Source organism: Arabidopsis thaliana, chromosome 2 (assembly GCF_000001735.4).
Source record: "Arabidopsis thaliana chromosome 2, partial sequence".
In the NCBI taxonomy this organism is placed as follows: Eukaryota; Viridiplantae; Streptophyta; class Magnoliopsida; order Brassicales; family Brassicaceae; genus Arabidopsis; species Arabidopsis thaliana.
Window position 1 is genome coordinate 12,023,013 of NC_003071.7, and position 16,126 is coordinate 12,039,138.

At 33.2% G+C, this 16,126-nt stretch overlaps 5 protein-coding genes and 2 long non-coding RNA genes across 9 annotated transcripts; 5 read left to right on the top strand and 2 right to left on the bottom strand.

The window, feature by feature from the left end:
- Nucleotides 1-927: 927 nt before the first annotated feature.
- AT2G28200 (C2H2-type zinc finger family protein) lies at nt 928-2,358 on the top strand. The gene has a single exon (NM_128380.5). The coding sequence runs from the start codon at nt 1,309-1,311 to the stop codon at nt 2,167-2,169; it is 861 nt and encodes a 286-aa protein (NP_180387.2). The 5' UTR covers nt 928-1,308; the 3' UTR covers nt 2,170-2,358.
- Nucleotides 2,359-4,262: 1,904 nt separating this feature from the next.
- Nucleotides 4,263-4,755, top strand: AT2G08245. The gene is made up of 2 exons (NR_140304.1): nt 4,263-4,359; nt 4,445-4,755. It is a non-coding gene; the product is annotated as an other RNA (long non-coding RNA).
- AT2G08250 lies at nt 4,412-4,786 on the bottom strand. The gene is made up of 2 exons (NR_140305.1): nt 4,632-4,786; nt 4,412-4,545 (listed from the first exon to the last, which is right to left on the bottom strand). It is a non-coding gene; the product is annotated as an other RNA (long non-coding RNA).
- A 1,867-nt stretch (nt 4,787-6,653) lies between these two features.
- On the top strand, nt 6,654-10,084 carry ACA2 (alpha carbonic anhydrase 2). Of its 2 annotated transcripts, NM_001336148.1 has the most exons (7): nt 6,654-6,885; nt 7,001-7,218; nt 7,303-7,412; nt 8,911-9,013; nt 9,120-9,287; nt 9,490-9,543; nt 9,667-10,084. In NM_001336148.1, the coding sequence occupies exons 1-7, from the start codon at nt 6,786-6,788 to the stop codon at nt 9,742-9,744; spliced, it is 831 nt and encodes a 276-aa protein (NP_001318303.1). In that variant the 5' UTR covers nt 6,654-6,785; the 3' UTR covers nt 9,745-10,084. The 2 variants fall into 2 exon arrangements, with proteins under 2 accessions (NP_001318303.1, NP_001323618.1); NM_001336149.1 differs by having other exon boundaries at nt 6,682-6,885; nt 7,303-9,013; nt 9,490-10,001.
- A 901-nt stretch (nt 10,085-10,985) lies between these two features.
- On the top strand, nt 10,986-12,315 carry AT2G28220 (aspartic proteinase CDR1-like protein; the record flags this gene model as incomplete). Its single annotated transcript, NM_128382.2, has 1 exon — nt 10,986-12,315. The coding sequence occupies one exon, from the start codon at nt 10,986-10,988 to the stop codon at nt 12,192-12,194; it is 1,209 nt and encodes a 402-aa protein (NP_180389.2). The 3' UTR covers nt 12,195-12,315.
- A 945-nt stretch (nt 12,316-13,260) lies between these two features.
- Nucleotides 13,261-14,515, top strand: AT2G28225 (aspartic proteinase CDR1-like protein; the record flags this gene model as incomplete). The annotated part of the gene is made up of 1 exon (NM_001336150.1): nt 13,261-14,515. Exon 1 carries the CDS (start codon nt 13,307-13,309, stop codon nt 14,513-14,515), a length of 1,209 nt encoding a protein of 402 aa, NP_001324551.1. The 5' UTR covers nt 13,261-13,306.
- A 99-nt stretch (nt 14,516-14,614) lies between these two features.
- On the bottom strand, nt 14,615-16,047 carry AT2G28230 (TATA-binding related factor (TRF) of subunit 20 of Mediator complex). 2 transcript variants are annotated; one of them, NM_128383.4, is made up of 3 exons: nt 15,984-16,047; nt 15,472-15,883; nt 14,615-15,076 (listed from the first exon to the last, which is right to left on the bottom strand). In NM_128383.4, the coding sequence occupies exons 1-3, from the start codon at nt 15,995-15,997 to the stop codon at nt 14,843-14,845; spliced, it is 660 nt and encodes a 219-aa protein (NP_180390.2). In that variant the 5' UTR covers nt 15,998-16,047; the 3' UTR covers nt 14,615-14,842. The 2 variants fall into 2 exon arrangements, with proteins under 2 accessions (NP_180390.2, NP_001324170.1); NM_001336151.1 differs by lacking the exon at nt 15,984-16,047 and having other exon boundaries at nt 14,635-15,076; nt 15,472-15,932.
- Between the last annotated feature and the right edge of the window lie 79 nt (nt 16,048-16,126).

Sequence of the window (16,126 nt, forward strand, 5' to 3'; positions counted from 1 at the left end):
CAAGATATGATTAAAAAATGAGAGAAAAAAAAAAGTCGTGGTGTTGTCTCTTCACATTAACAAAGACTAAGCTTAATATTGTTTTTAGCCTAACATGCCACCGATGAATGCACCTAATCCTATAAACACCGGCCACTGCATGTCGCCTCCTAATTATGAACCATGTATGTCTGTGAATCATTATTTCCCTTTGATAATCTTATTAGTATATTTCAAAACATTTAATCAAAAGTTTTCTTGTAGTCGTCACGACCATTAATAATATGTAATATATTCTTTTTATTTGCTGTCGTGAACATTTTTATCTTTAGTTCTATCTATTTCGGTTCTCATTGAAAGCGTCGATTTGATGACGTGGACCTAAAGTGCGTGAAAGTAAAACCTTTGCTTTGTCCTTAGAACTGAATGTTCACACTCCCAAAAATTAAATTCGAAACTAAATAAATAAAAACAAATAACAAAAACGTGAATTGGTGGCCTAAGTGCCACTCAACACTACTAATGAACCTTTGCCTAATTCAGTGGTTAACTCTTCACGGGTTTCACTTTCCCTTTTATTTCTCCTACTTTTGCTTGAAACAATATTAATCATTTTCACTCGGAATTAATAACAATTCTCTGTTAATTATGGAATATGAATGATTCAAGAGTTTGATTAATCACACCAATTGATATTAATATGTTTGTTATTAGAAAGTATGTACTAGAAGAAGCTGTCTAATACAATACTAATAAATGAAAAAACGTCATGAAGGGTTGACTTCTGGTATATAGATCTAGGTAGAGATCAGATTTTGAAGATATGGATTAAAAGTAGATACAACAGAACAGAAACTAGAAAAGAAGAAAAATTATTTACATGTCATATTTTTTTCATCATTGAATTATAAATTTGTTGATTGATTTTATTGTTATGGAATTTGGCAGAGAAAACGCAGAAGTGTCAGGTAATGGGTATAGAGTGAACCGTCAAAATGTTATTGGTTAGCTAAAAACATTATAATAATGTAAAGTGGATCGATGTGTAAAATCTTTTGTGGAGTAAACTAAAAAGATTAACAACCACCAAACTTATAACCTCTCTCTTTTTTTTTCCGATAAATATATATATAAGCAGCCCCACCATCGTCTTCTTCACTGCCTCTCTTCTCTCTTCTCTTCTGTCTCTCTCTTGTTAGTTCACTCCACATAATAAACACCAAAGATTTCATTCTCTTCTCCATAATTTCGAAGTTTCTTGAATTGGGTTTGTTTCTTGATTTGTTTCTTGAATTGGGTTTTGGTCTTCTTTTCTTACTATATTTGGATATGATGATGGGTCAAGATGAGGTTGGGAGTGATCAGACGCAAATCATAAAAGGGAAACGTACGAAGCGACAAAGATCGTCTTCGACGTTTGTGGTGACGGCGGCGACAACAGTGACTTCAACAAGTTCATCGGCCGGTGGAAGTGGAGGAGAAAGAGCTGTTTCAGATGAATACAACTCGGCGGTTTCGTCTCCGGTGACTACTGATTGTACGCAAGAAGAAGAAGACATGGCGATTTGTCTCATCATGTTAGCTCGTGGGACAGTTCTTCCATCGCCGGATCTCAAGAACTCGAGAAAAATTCATCAGAAGATTTCGTCGGAGAATTCTAGTTTCTATGTGTACGAGTGTAAAACGTGTAACCGGACGTTTTCGTCGTTCCAAGCACTTGGTGGACACAGAGCGAGCCACAAGAAGCCGAGGACGTCGACTGAGGAAAAGACTAGACTACCCCTGACGCAACCCAAGTCTAGTGCATCAGAAGAAGGGCAAAACAGTCATTTCAAAGTTTCCGGCTCAGCCCTAGCTTCACAGGCAAGTAACATCATCAACAAGGCAAACAAAGTACACGAGTGTTCCATCTGCGGTTCTGAGTTCACTTCCGGGCAAGCTCTCGGTGGTCACATGAGGCGGCACAGGACAGCCGTAACCACGATTAGCCCCGTTGCAGCCACCGCAGAAGTAAGCAGAAACAGTACAGAGGAAGAGATTGAGATCAATATAGGCCGTTCGATGGAACAGCAGAGGAAATATCTACCGTTGGATCTTAATCTACCAGCACCAGAAGATGATCTAAGAGAGTCAAAGTTTCAAGGGATAGTATTCTCAGCAACACCAGCGTTAATAGATTGTCATTACTAGTTGTTTTTTTTACTACATAATATGATGAAATATTTGTGAATTCTTCTTACTTACTACTATATTGTTGATCATTGGAATTATTTTTTTTTTAAATTGAATCAAATATTATCATTTTTAAGAAAAGAGGAAAATGAAATGTGCAAGTTATAATGAAAGAGAGGAATATAGTGGGAGTTAAGTAAAGGGTTGTGTGATAGTTAGATGATCTACTTGTTGAAGTAAGAATAGTTTGAGTAAGCAAGTGGTTAGTGTTCATGGTTGCCTTTCATTCACGAAAAGTAAGTGACTTCCAAGGCATCTTTTCTTTCCCTCTTTTTAAGGTATTTTTTTGTTATTTTTATTTTATTTAACAAAATTTGCAAATTATGAATTACTAAAATTGTTTTTTTTCTTGAACATGTGAAGCAACTATTTGTATTACTTGAAGACGCCTCTTTTCCCACGATTACTTAGATTCTCCGTTTGCAGCCAAACGCTGTATCGTGGTGTGGTGTTCTGCGTTGGCAACAAAATATGTCATAGCATAAACTATCTAGAAAAAAAGATTAGGAAAATATTTCCAATATAAATCAACTTTTTGGTCATATGGGTAACGTATGACTTTGGAAGACGAGAGTTCAAACTTTCTTTCTGCAATTTTTAACTATGATAAGTTACTGTAGACGTCTAGAGTGACAAAACTATTTGATTTTATAAGGTTATGGAGATTAGTTTGGACTTTTGGTCCAATAGACATATATGTTGGTCCCTTTAAAAGTGTGACAATAAAATATCTGATTTTAATAGTTTCAATTTTTATTATTTAAGATTAAACTTAGAATACACCTGATTATTAGAAAAGAAAACTCTAATAAAATATCTAACTATTTTTGTTACTTTGCAGAGATAATAATAATGTCTCTGTTACGACTTTATGCTATAAGGACCAATGCTAGTTTGAGAATTTCCTCATCATTCTCATTTCATTACCATTTTGTATATACGAGTTTGAATTCATATTTTCAAAAAAAGAAAATTTTAGAAAAACATTATCATGTAAAATTATTGTGAATTGATACAAAAATAATAAATAAATAGAAAGGCAGTGGACACGAGATGGACGTGGTGATGACCGGCTTAGGGTTTGGCAAGAGAATCACAACCACAACTAAATAGACGTGGATTAGGTTCTTCTTTGGTTTTGGGTTGTTATTTTTTCTGGTCACCACATTTACACTTTTATAAATATATGAATTATTTTAATCAATTATGACAGACTAACAATTATTATAACAGAACAGAAAAAGAAAAAAGAGCAGAAATCAAATAATTAAAGAAAGGAAAAAGATAAACAGTGACAGCAGAAACAGTCACAAGATTCACTCACCGCTTCACTCCTTGCTTCCAGTCCTTCTCTTTTAGGATTATTCTTGCTGTTGTATCCATGATCCAACTTTTATTCTTGCAATTATTTTATAATTATTCTTGTTCTCTCATGATCTGAATTTCTTTATACAACTTCTATTTTTAGGAATTTATTTTATAGATTAGTGAAAAAACTATAGAGCTACAATGAAACTAAAGGTGGATACCATTGACTCTCATGATTCGCTAAATCACTAATATTCATATATATGTAATATATATTTGTGGTCAAGATATCAAATGTATATATAAAAACCCAAGTCAGAAAAATATATCAAATGTATATATAAGTAGGTGTCATTTACATAACTATAACTACTAAAAGCGATACTTTTTCATACTGATCCACAAGTCCAATAGTACTCGAGTCTAAATATGATTGTAGTATTATTTTTACTCTTAAGTATCACACTCTTTTCCACTAACATTTTTTTTTTTTCACATTTTTGGTGAGTCGAAATGTTCGATTAGCATACTAGTCGACGGTTATGTTTATCTAGAATTATTAATAGAAACACATTTCTTTCTACAGAAATATATACAACTTCTAGTGTGAATTTAACTATTTTGATTAAGGTCTCTGATTGTATTTTGATTTATCCTACAATAATTTACTTACTATTGTTCGATTTAGCATTGCATTGGATATTTGTAAGCTAAGAAAGCAGTGTTTTTGGAGTCTAGCATCTAGGCTCCTCCATGTGGAAGCAGCTTTTAAAGCTAAGACCCTTGGCCAAAACCTTTCTCTCTTCCAAAGTGGGTGACGGTAAATCATGCTCCTTTTGGTATGATGATAGGACTCATTTTGGTATGATAATTGGACTTCTTTTAGGCAGTTGCACACGTTCTTAGGAGCAGAAGCTCATAGGCTACTTGGTCGTCCTTTGAAATCGAAAGTAGCTCAAGAAAGATCAGGGGATGGTTGGATATTTGGAGGTGCTTGAAGCCAAAACATTGAGCTCCTCTTATGTCACCTACCATCAGTTCAAATCTCAGAAACCAACAAAGATATATTTCTGTGGGTCATGAATTCAAGGCCACCATCAAGACCGGTTTACCTTCTCTGATACTTGGAATAAGATCAGGACTACAAAACCAGATGTCTCTTGGCACAAGCAAGTCAGTCTGGTTTTCAGGGGCAGTCCCTAAACACTCTTTTATCATGTGGCTTGGTTGCTTGAATAAGTTCCTTAGATATTTTTGTTGGGAGATATCAATTGATTCACTGTTGGGTGATTTATTAGTAAACTTGTTTAGGCTAGAATTTTCGGGAACAATCTATAGGTAGGTCTAGTGTTGTGTAACACCGATTAAGTGTAATCCTTGTAAAAGATTAACTTAATCAATTCTAGTGTAACTTGGTTATTTCAAGTTGTGTAAGCTGTGTTGTCGGATTCTATGTACTTACATCGACTTCTGTTTCATCTTGGGGGTAGAAAAGTATTCATGTCTTCCTGTATTATTAGTTGAATTTGATTCAGGACTCCTAAAAAATAGATTTCTGTTGCTTTTAAAAAAAATATATATATGCCGTAACTCTTAGTTTGGTTTTATATTAGGCTTCATTTCCGAACCTTTGCATGTATATAGGCTCGATCTTCTGGCCCATTATTGAATTTTTAAACCCCAAGACTCTAGCAGCCGTAAGACTCTTCTAGAATACATAACAATCAAACTTAAATTATTTCATAACTATATCGACCGTGTACAAGTCATATATAAAGTTAATTTTTATTTTGAAGTCATAAAAAGTCACCTCTTGTGTTTCAAATATTGGACCAGCTTATGTATTTCTATTGAATGATTTTTGGACACTAGCTATGATAAGATAATTCAAGCATCATTTCATCATTCATTAGCTTATCATACATGAAATTTTGAACCACTCTTTTGACTTTGCTTACGAAACTTCCATTTGCTTTGTTAAATATTGTGTTTCAACCAATAAACCAACAACCATAATTAAATTATTAAATTATATGGATTACTCTTTTGTATAGATCAAACAGTTTCCTTTCATGGTTCAATTTGGTCGTGTACACAGGAGTGTAACATATCTATGTTATTTGCTTCAGGTTTCCTTTCCCATTCTCCAAAGAATTTTCCTCCTCTTTACATTATTTTAGACGTCAAATTAAGTTTGTTGATACATCAGTTTTCACATTGAACACATTTGATATTCTAATACTTTTTTTTTTTTTTTGTTAAAGAAAAAAATTTAGACTATTTTTCGATTTTTTCTTGCCATCTTTACTAATCTTATATGTATCGTTCCAGTTTTAATACTAGTTTTCTTATAAAATAATGTACTGTCCTAGGAAAAACTTGAGAATTAGTTTAGAATATTAAATATATACTTACATAAAAAAATTATACAATTACTGAACTATGCGTGATTATTACATTGATATTTTAACGTTAGTTTTAGAATTTGCTTACTCACATGAATGCTTATTTCCATGGATACGTAAGCTTGAGTAAAATGGAGTCATTGAGAAATTGGATGCATTGCGATGCTACTTTATACGTTTTATTAGCTTTCGATATTTTTGTGTTTCTTGTCTAGAGAAATCGAGCTTTAATTCTGCAATATAAATAAAGTGTCAAGAGTCAATATTTAATTCTAACTTTCATTTAATAATATGATGTACATTTCTCTGATTTTTCTTGGCGCATTAATGGTGGTGATAACCAAACTAATCGATATGAAACGTACGTACACGTAGCTTAGTTCTATGTAACTGTAAGTATTATGTAGTAGTCATGTACATACATATATGTAAAACTTGTCCGCGAAATGCTTTGCCATATTTCGAACTTAGTCGGCATACATACAAAATTATCTTGACAAATTGAATAAACAATGAATGTGAATTAATCTTGAGAATCCAAGAAGAAATCTATAAGAAAGAGATTTGGGAACAAAATAACGCGAAAGAGAAACGAAAACATGTTTTTTCAACAAGAGTCAAACATGTCGTCTCCATCGGCATTAAAATTACTTTAAATAATATTAGAGGAAAAACGTGACGACTAAGCTGACGTATAACATATCTAATCCTAATGCACTTATAATTCATCTTCTACTATATATATTTCAATTGCATCCAAGTTGCATTCACCAAAACATTTATCTCCAATCATCACCTCTCTCTTTCTCTCTCTCTCGCTCTCCTTCTCTCGCTCTCCTTCTCTATATCTCTCTCAAACACATGGATAAAATATCAATCCGATGCTTTATCTTCTTAGTTCTCACCAGCTTCGTCACCACTGTTTCGTGTTTGAGTGCAGCGACAGATTATAGAGAAGTTGGTAAGCTACACAAGTGATCTTGGTTCATTTTGTTCTTACAAATTACATATGGCTTAACAAAATTTTTTTTTGCATTTTGAAAACTAAATTATATGATGGATGGATGAATATGTAGAGGATGAACACGAATTCAGCTACGAATGGAACCAAGAGAACGGGCCAGCGAAATGGGGAAAGCTAAGACCGGAATGGAAAATGTGCGGAAAAGGAGAAATGCAATCGCCTATTGATCTTATGAACAAAAGAGTTAGACTTGTTACTCATCTTAAAAAGCTTACTAGACACTACAAACCTTGTAACGCCACTCTCAAAAATAGAGGCCATGATATGATGGTATCAATTATTACCCATTCTCATACATTTCTCTCATTTATAAGGTTCAAAATTTTTACATACTTTATACTAATTTTGTGGCAGCTGAAATTTGGAGAAGAAGGGTCAGGGAGTATTACGGTCAATGGAACTGAGTATAAACTCTTACAGCTTCATTGGCATTCTCCCTCTGAACATACTATGAATGGAAGAAGGTGTGCAACATTCTATAACATAAGTATATACATGAAATGTTTATAAAAATTTGATATACTACTTTTATCAACAAAAGGGAGTAGATACATTAAATTGATATGATGGCATATAAAATTTTAATTAAATTTGACATAAAATTTTAATCATTATTAATGTACTTTATATTTATAGACAAAATAATTTAATCAAAAAAATAAATTTTCTCATAAAGCGAAAACCACTTTACCGGTTAAATATTTATAACAAAATTTTGCTCTCATTTACTCTTGATTATAACCCTCTCAATGTACATATCCTTACTTGAGTATGAAATGAAATTATATAATTCAAAAGTTTTTCAAAGTCCACTATTTTTTTAGTACCATAACAATTGTGTATTATTTTCATATTCTTATTAAAAGCAGTTCATATTTTGGTTCTGTTTTTTACCAACTAAAATTCATCTCTATAAATATAAATTTGGACCTAATCAAGATTTAAGCAATACCATAATAGTTGGGACCAATATCAATACTATAACTTAATATAATACAAACTAACTTTATTCTAAAGATAATTTAGAAACTTTTAAAAAACATCTCATATGAGTAAAAAATAACTCATCTCATATGACTTGAACTAATTATCAAAAAAAATCTCATATGAATTAAACTACGAAAAATAAAAAATATAATATAGATACAAGAAAAGTTGTTTTCCGTTGCGAGTACTTAGTATACATCAAGACGACAAGACTTTATAATTTAAACTTTTTGCATTAAAAATCGTTGATGCTATTTAAAAGGTTAGCTGTTTTTTTTAGTAAGTACTTAGTTCACATCAAGACTTTAATTGAAACTTATTACAATTATGAATATCTAGATAATAAAAGAATAGTTTTGCTATTTTTGATTATTTGTAGAAAGAATATATATTACAAACTTAAGATGTCGAAACCATACTTTTAATCTATCTCTGAACCATAAAACTTTGTAGATATAGAAAACAAAATGTTCTTTCTTGTGTTGATAATTGTTTGATATTGGAGCCATTTATACCTACAAGAAAATCTTATAGAACAAAAATACATTAACATATACACAACACATTTTGAGGCATTAACAGACCCAGGCCATGTTAATAACATTTTATGTTATTCTATGGATTCGCAGATCAAGATAAATTGAAAACTGCCATTTTTAGTCTAGTTTAGGATTCTCCTATTTAAATATGAAAAATGATGGCATAAATAATTACTACAAAAAAAAATCCAATTTTAATAGTTTTAATTATAGTGTTGAATTTATATATATTATCTATTTGATCTAAATGTTTAATTGACACATTATTTCTTAATCTAGTTACTTAAAAGTTATGCTATTTGTCGAGGTTTAAAAAAAAAATTAACTTTTGATAAATTAATGGCATAGAATCTTATAGTATGCAAATTAAAAGTTACTTTCAATTTTTACATTCCAGTTAATATATATAGAGTATATGGTAAATAATAAATGGCAGGTTTGCTCTCGAGCTACACATGGTTCACGAAAACATTAACGGAAGTTTGGCTGTAGTCACAGTCCTCTACAAAATCGGAAGGCCAGATTCTTTTCTCGGATTGGTATAAATCGCTAGAACTATTAGTTATTAAGCTTTTAAATTTTATAAATAATTAATTATTATCTTAACTAATCTTGATCTTTTTTATTTTTTATTTTTTTGGTTAGCTGGAAAATAAATTGTCGGCAATTACAGATCAAAATGAGGCGGAGAAATATGTAGATGTGATTGACCCAAGGGATATTAAGATTGGGAGCAGAAAATTTTATAGATACATTGGATCACTTACTACTCCTCCTTGTACGCAAAATGTTATTTGGACCGTCGTTAAAAAGGTAAATACTCATCGTTATTTTCTTCTCTTTTTTACTTAATCAAACATAGCATTAATAGATCATTACAAGGTACTAATAGTGTGAATATCCATATCCAAAAGGTTTATCCATCTACATGTTAACTAGGTCTATTTTTCCAATTTTAAATTTTGACTTTTTATTTTAAAATCATTCGTTTAAATTTATTTGGTTGGTTTTTTAGGTAAGGACTGTGACGAAAAACCAAGTGAAGCTACTCAGAGTGGCGGTTCACGATGTAAGTTTTACTTAAATAATTTACTTAGTGAATTTCACAACTATACTATATCTTAGAAGTTGAATGTATATTATATTTGTTTATTATCAAAAATGTAAATATGATTGAAAAATAAATTTGCAGAATTCAGACACAAATGCGAGACCAGTTCAACCTACAAATAAGCGCGTGGTAAAGTTATACAAACCAAAATCACTATGAATCAAGGCGTCACATGAATCAAATACAATTAATTTATTTCAATTTTTTACAACCACAGTGTACTATTTATTTAATTTTTTTGTTCACCAAAGTTTTTATATATAACACGAAAAATATATGATGTATGTGTTTTCCTGAGTATCCTATGGTGTCCCATCTTCCTCCTGTAGTTTCAAGATCTTCAATCCAATCTAATTCAAATATAAAATGATTACTTTCAAGTTTCAAAGAATATGTGTATTATGAATGTGTAAATTATCTGAGATACCTAATGTGATTCGTTATCCATGTTAATCTATTTTTAGTTTTAAGATATGCAAATTTATAAATTCGAATATGGATTATAGCGGATAAATATCGTTAATAGATCCATAATACTTGTTTGTGATAATCTCTAATGTGATTGATAGTCAGATTACTCAGATATATATTTCATCAAATACCATTTTGAACTTTGCTTTGCGTTTTTGCTCTTTACAAATTTATTTTTTCCTTTAAAATTACTACTCACCTTTTGAATCGTGATATACTGCTATGTAAGTGGTATATCACGTGAAACATAAAATTATCATAATATATTACAATAGTAATGATAGATTCAAGTAAAACTAAGATTGAGAGCGGAAATTATTATAGATATAATGGATCACTTACCACTCCTCCTTGTAAGCAAAATGTTACATGGACCATCATTACAAAGGTATATTTTATTTTAATCATCCTTCTATCGTTATTTACCGTTTTTTTTCTTCGTTAAAACCTTTATATATCACCAATGGGATTAATTATATTTGTTTAAAAAAAAGAGTATTACACTTTTTTTTTTTTTGGAAGGATTCGAGTTCAAATGCAAGGCCGGTTCAAACTACAAACAAGCGTGAGTTACACTTATACAGACCAAAATTTTCATGATTATGTAAATTTCCTTTTATTTTTAGAGTAAAGAATGTATATACATATTAGGGAAAAGTAAAAATTTGGAGAACATATACATTTATTTTCTGTTAAAAAAGAACATATGCATTTTGCTTCAACGGAATGATATAAATTTTCCATTTAAAAATAATGAAGCCCCCCAAAAAAATGTAAAACTTAGTAACAAAATTAATTGTTTCCCCATGTCATGGAAATATCAAAATTGGAAAAGGTTGACAATTAACAGTTACGACTGACGACAAAAAGTTATATATACTTGCATGAATGAAGAGCATTGCATTGTGTCTCAAAACCATTCGATATCAATGTCTCTTGCAACGACAATGATCGTTCTTTTTCTTCAAATCATTACATGTTTTCTCTTCACGACCACTGTCTCATCACCTCACGGCTTCACCATTGACTTGATCCAGCGTCGTTCGAATTCATCTTCTTTTCGGCTGTCCAAAAATCAGTTGCAAGGAGCATCACCTTACGCCGATACTTTATTTGACTACAACATCTATCTAATGAAACTACAAGTCGGTACTCCTCCTTTCGAGATCGCAGCGGAGATAGACACAGGAAGTGACCTCATATGGACACAATGTATGCCTTGTCCTGACTGCTACAGCCAATTCGATCCTATATTCGACCCTTCGAAATCTTCAACCTTCAACGAACAAAGATGCCACGGGAAATCTTGTCATTACGAGATTATCTACGAGGACAACACCTATTCCAAGGGAATCTTGGCAACCGAGACGGTCACGATCCATTCCACTTCAGGAGAGCCCTTTGTGATGGCTGAAACAACCATCGGTTGTGGGCTCCACAACACAGACCTCGATAACTCAGGGTTTGCATCGAGTTCTTCGGGTATTGTTGGTCTAAATATGGGACCTCGGTCGCTTATCTCTCAGATGGACTTACCCTACCCAGGTCTTATCTCTTACTGCTTTTCTGGTCAAGGAACTAGTAAGATCAATTTTGGAACAAATGCTATTGTGGCAGGAGATGGAACGGTAGCAGCCGATATGTTTATCAAGAAAGATAATCCTTTCTATTATCTAAACCTAGACGCGGTCAGCGTTGAGGACAACCGCATTGAGACATTGGGGACACCGTTTCATGCCGAAGACGGGAACATAGTGATAGACTCTGGAAGCACTGTCACGTACTTTCCTGTGAGCTACTGCAACCTAGTAAGAAAGGCAGTGGAACAGGTTGTGACAGCGGTTCGAGTACCTGACCCGAGCGGCAATGACATGCTTTGCTACTTTTCAGAGACCATAGATATCTTTCCGGTGATCACAATGCATTTTTCTGGCGGTGCGGATCTTGTCCTGGATAAGTACAATATGTATATGGAATCGAACAGCGGAGGACTTTTTTGTCTGGCTATTATATGTAATAGTCCAACACAAGAAGCTATCTTTGGGAACAGAGCACAAAACAATTTTTTGGTGGGTTATGATTCTTCTTCACTGCTGGTTTCTTTCAAGCCCACCAATTGTTCTGCTTTGTGGAATTGAAGTAACAAACCCTAGAGAGTCTCTTTTCCATCATTTTCAACTTCAGTTTGTTTTTCTCGGTTAACTTCAGTTTGTTATTTATATATATCTTATCAAAATAAAAGCATAGACCATGGATATGTTTATATGAATAATATGCGAAGTTACTTAGAATCTTTATAATTCTTGCATGGATGGGTTGCTTAAAGATTGGCAAATATTAGCACCTTCCAAATGATAACATTAACAAGTTTGTAGAAAAACAGAAAGAAACCTATAATACGTAAAGTCTCATATTCCAAACCTCTTTAGAGCCCTAGCAGCCACAAGTTGTGATAATTAACTCCTCCCACCGAGCTCTCTCATATGGTCAAATTTACACTTCAAACATTGGTTTTGTAGTTCTATTCCAGAGTTGGATTAAGGCCAAGCTAGAATGAAGTGATATATACATATTTACTGATTTGTATGACTTACACAGGGTGTTGGTTTGTTAAGTTGTATGTGTGTGTCGTGTCGTATGAGCAATTATTAGTTATTGCTATTACGATTAAGATTATTAATATTCATGATTTTATTATTGTTATTTCTAAAAAGAAATATGACTAATTCATACAATTCGATATATTTACAATGTAATTTGATATGTTAAAATATATTAATGAAAAATTAACATAAAGTTTTTGGAAATAAATAATATTATATTAATGAAATATTCTTTGGGTATCTCACCAATGATGATATTATTAAGTAGTGAAAAATTTAACTTAAGTTAAATCAAATATATTAATATTAGATAGTACTTTAGGTTCATCGACAATAACTTTATACTAAAATTTCCAAGAAATTATACATTTTGCTATAGCAAGGTGATCATCTAATTTCCATTAATACAAAAAGTAAATATAAAAGAATGTAAAACCTAGAGAGAAAAATAAAACTTAGTAGTAACAAAATGTAAAATTCCCCCAAGTTAGAAGACGTAATGGCAATAACAAAATTGAACAAAGTTGACAAATTTGGAAAAATTAACAATTACGACAAAAGGTCTAACATGTATAAATATGTGCATGAATTAATAAAGAACATTACATTGTGTCTGAAAAACCAAAAATATTACTCGATATCAATCAATGTCTCTTGCAACCACAATGATCGTTCTTTTTCTTCAAATCATTACATGTTTTCTCTTCACGACCACTGCCTCATCACCTCACGGCTTCACCATTGACTTGATCCAGCGTCGTTCGAATTCATCTTCGTCTCGGCTGTCCAAAAATCAGTTGCAAGGAGCATCACCTTACGCCGATACTTTATATGACTACAGCATCTATCTAATGAAACTACAAGTCGGTACTCCTCCTTTCGAGATCGTAGCGGAGATAGACACGGGAAGTGACATCATATGGACACAATGTATGCCTTGTCCTAACTGCTACAGCCAATTCGCTCCTATATTCGACCCTTCGAAATCTTCAACCTTCAGAGAACAAAGATGCAATGGAAACTCTTGTCATTACGAGATTATCTACGCGGACAAAACCTATTCCAAGGGAATCTTGGCAACCGAGACGGTCACGATACCTTCCACTTCAGGAGAGCCCTTTGTGATGGCTGAAACAAAAATTGGTTGTGGCCTCGACAACACAAACCTCCAGTACTCAGGGTTTGCATCGAGTTCTTCCGGCATTGTTGGTCTAAATATGGGACCTTTGTCGCTTATATCTCAGATGGACTTACCCTACCCAGGTCTTATCTCTTACTGCTTTTCTGGTCAAGGAACTAGTAAGATCAATTTTGGAACAAATGCCATTGTGGCAGGAGATGGAACGGTAGCAGCCGATATGTTTATCAAGAAAGATAATCCTTTCTATTATCTAAACCTAGACGCGGTCAGCGTTGAGGACAACCTGATTGCGACATTGGGGACACCGTTTCATGCCGAAGACGGGAACATTTTTATAGACTCAGGAACCACTCTCACGTACTTTCCAATGAGCTACTGCAACCTAGTGAGGGAGGCAGTGGAACAGGTTGTGACAGCAGTTAAAGTACCTGACATGGGCAGTGACAACTTGCTTTGCTACTACTCGGACACCATAGATATCTTTCCCGTGATCACAATGCATTTTTCTGGCGGTGCGGATCTTGTCTTGGATAAGTATAATATGTATCTCGAAACGATTACCGGAGGAATCTTTTGTTTGGCTATTGGGTGTAATGATCCGTCAATGCCTGCTGTCTTTGGGAACAGAGCGCAGAACAATTTTTTGGTGGGTTATGATCCTTCTTCAAATGTGATTTCTTTCAGTCCCACTAATTGTTCTGCTTTGTGGAGTTGAAGAAACAAACCAAGAGATTCTCTTTTCTACATTTTCATGGTTTTAACTTCAGTTTTGTTTCGATTTATTTGTACTGTCACTAAAAGCATATGACATAGACATGTTTAAATGAAAAAATATGCGAATGAGTTACACAATTAATCGAAATTCAAATCACAATCTGCTATAATCTCAAGTTTTTTCTGGAGTTTGCAACTTGTTCTATCAAAGTCTTTTATAAGTTCATTTTTTCTCAATGCTTCTTATAGATAAACATGACCAAAGAAAGAAATCACTAATATTGCAAAGCACATAATTTTACCTAGAAATACTAAGTTATGTTTTGGTTTAGCCTCTCACAGCTTGAACGGTAGCAATCATGTGAGCCATCACGAGAGCGTAACGAACAGCTGTGTGTTGTGGAGTGTAGATGTCTCCAAGTCCAAACTCCCCAAAGTTGAGATCTATGTTCACAAACTTACCCGGCAACGACCTTTTAGCCAGAGCTTCATTCCATATCTCCAAGAACTCCTCCATCACCTTTTGTGCCTTTTCCATTGATGATATAGGAAGATACTCCACCTGCAAGTAACAACACACAAACTCAAAATTGAGATTACAAGAAACAAGACAATCACCAAAAGGGAACAGCTCCATATACCCTTTAGGTGATTAGATTAGCATTGAGACTATAGGGATTTAAGAAAACAAGGATTTTTTCATCATCATTGTGATTACACGAAACAAGACTAAAGAAACTTGTAGATGCATAGTCAACAATCAACAATGTTCAATTTTCATCATCTGTCTTAACATCATAAACAGCATCAAGGATCATCACTAAAAGATATTACAAGAAACTCTTTTAACAAGAAAAATCTGTAGAAAAACAAGATTTTCATCTTTAAAATTAATCACCACTGTTCAGTGTTCATCATATCTGTCTTAAACAAGAAAAAGCTGGAAACTTTGTTTACCTCCATGACAATGCCTCTAACATTCTCAGAATGAGTAGGAACAACTTTACCAACTCTCAACCTAAAATCACCAAGCTGATACTGAAACCCATCAAAGTAAAGAGCCACTTTAGATTTATAAGACTGAAGCTTCTCCATAATCAACTGAATCGAAGAATCAGCTTCCAAGACAATCCTCTGCGTCCTGATAATGAAATAGTACTTATTCGGCTGATCCGCAAGTGAAATCCCTAGAAAATCACGAGGAAACTCCAATTGATTCGCTTGGTCTTTTAACATGGGTTTGTAATAGTTGAGTGTTGCTTTCCATCTTCCTTCTTTCACACCATTGATGCTCTCTACACATTGTGTTGCTTCGTTTAGGATTTGGCTGCTTACTGTTGATCCTTGGTTTGGTTGCCAATGTAAAACCCTAGAAAAAAACAAAACCCAAATACAAGAATCGGAAGAGTAATCAGAACAGAAACGAAAAAAATCGAGATTTTGGAAAACGAAATTGGATCAAAGCTTACCACTTGACGGGCATTGTTGTTGAGGGAGAATGACAAAACAAACACTGTTCGAAACTGACACAACAAAAAATAAAAAAAACATATGTATATGTTATATCAACAAACCCAATCGAAATTGAGGTATGGGCCGAAGGCCCAAAACA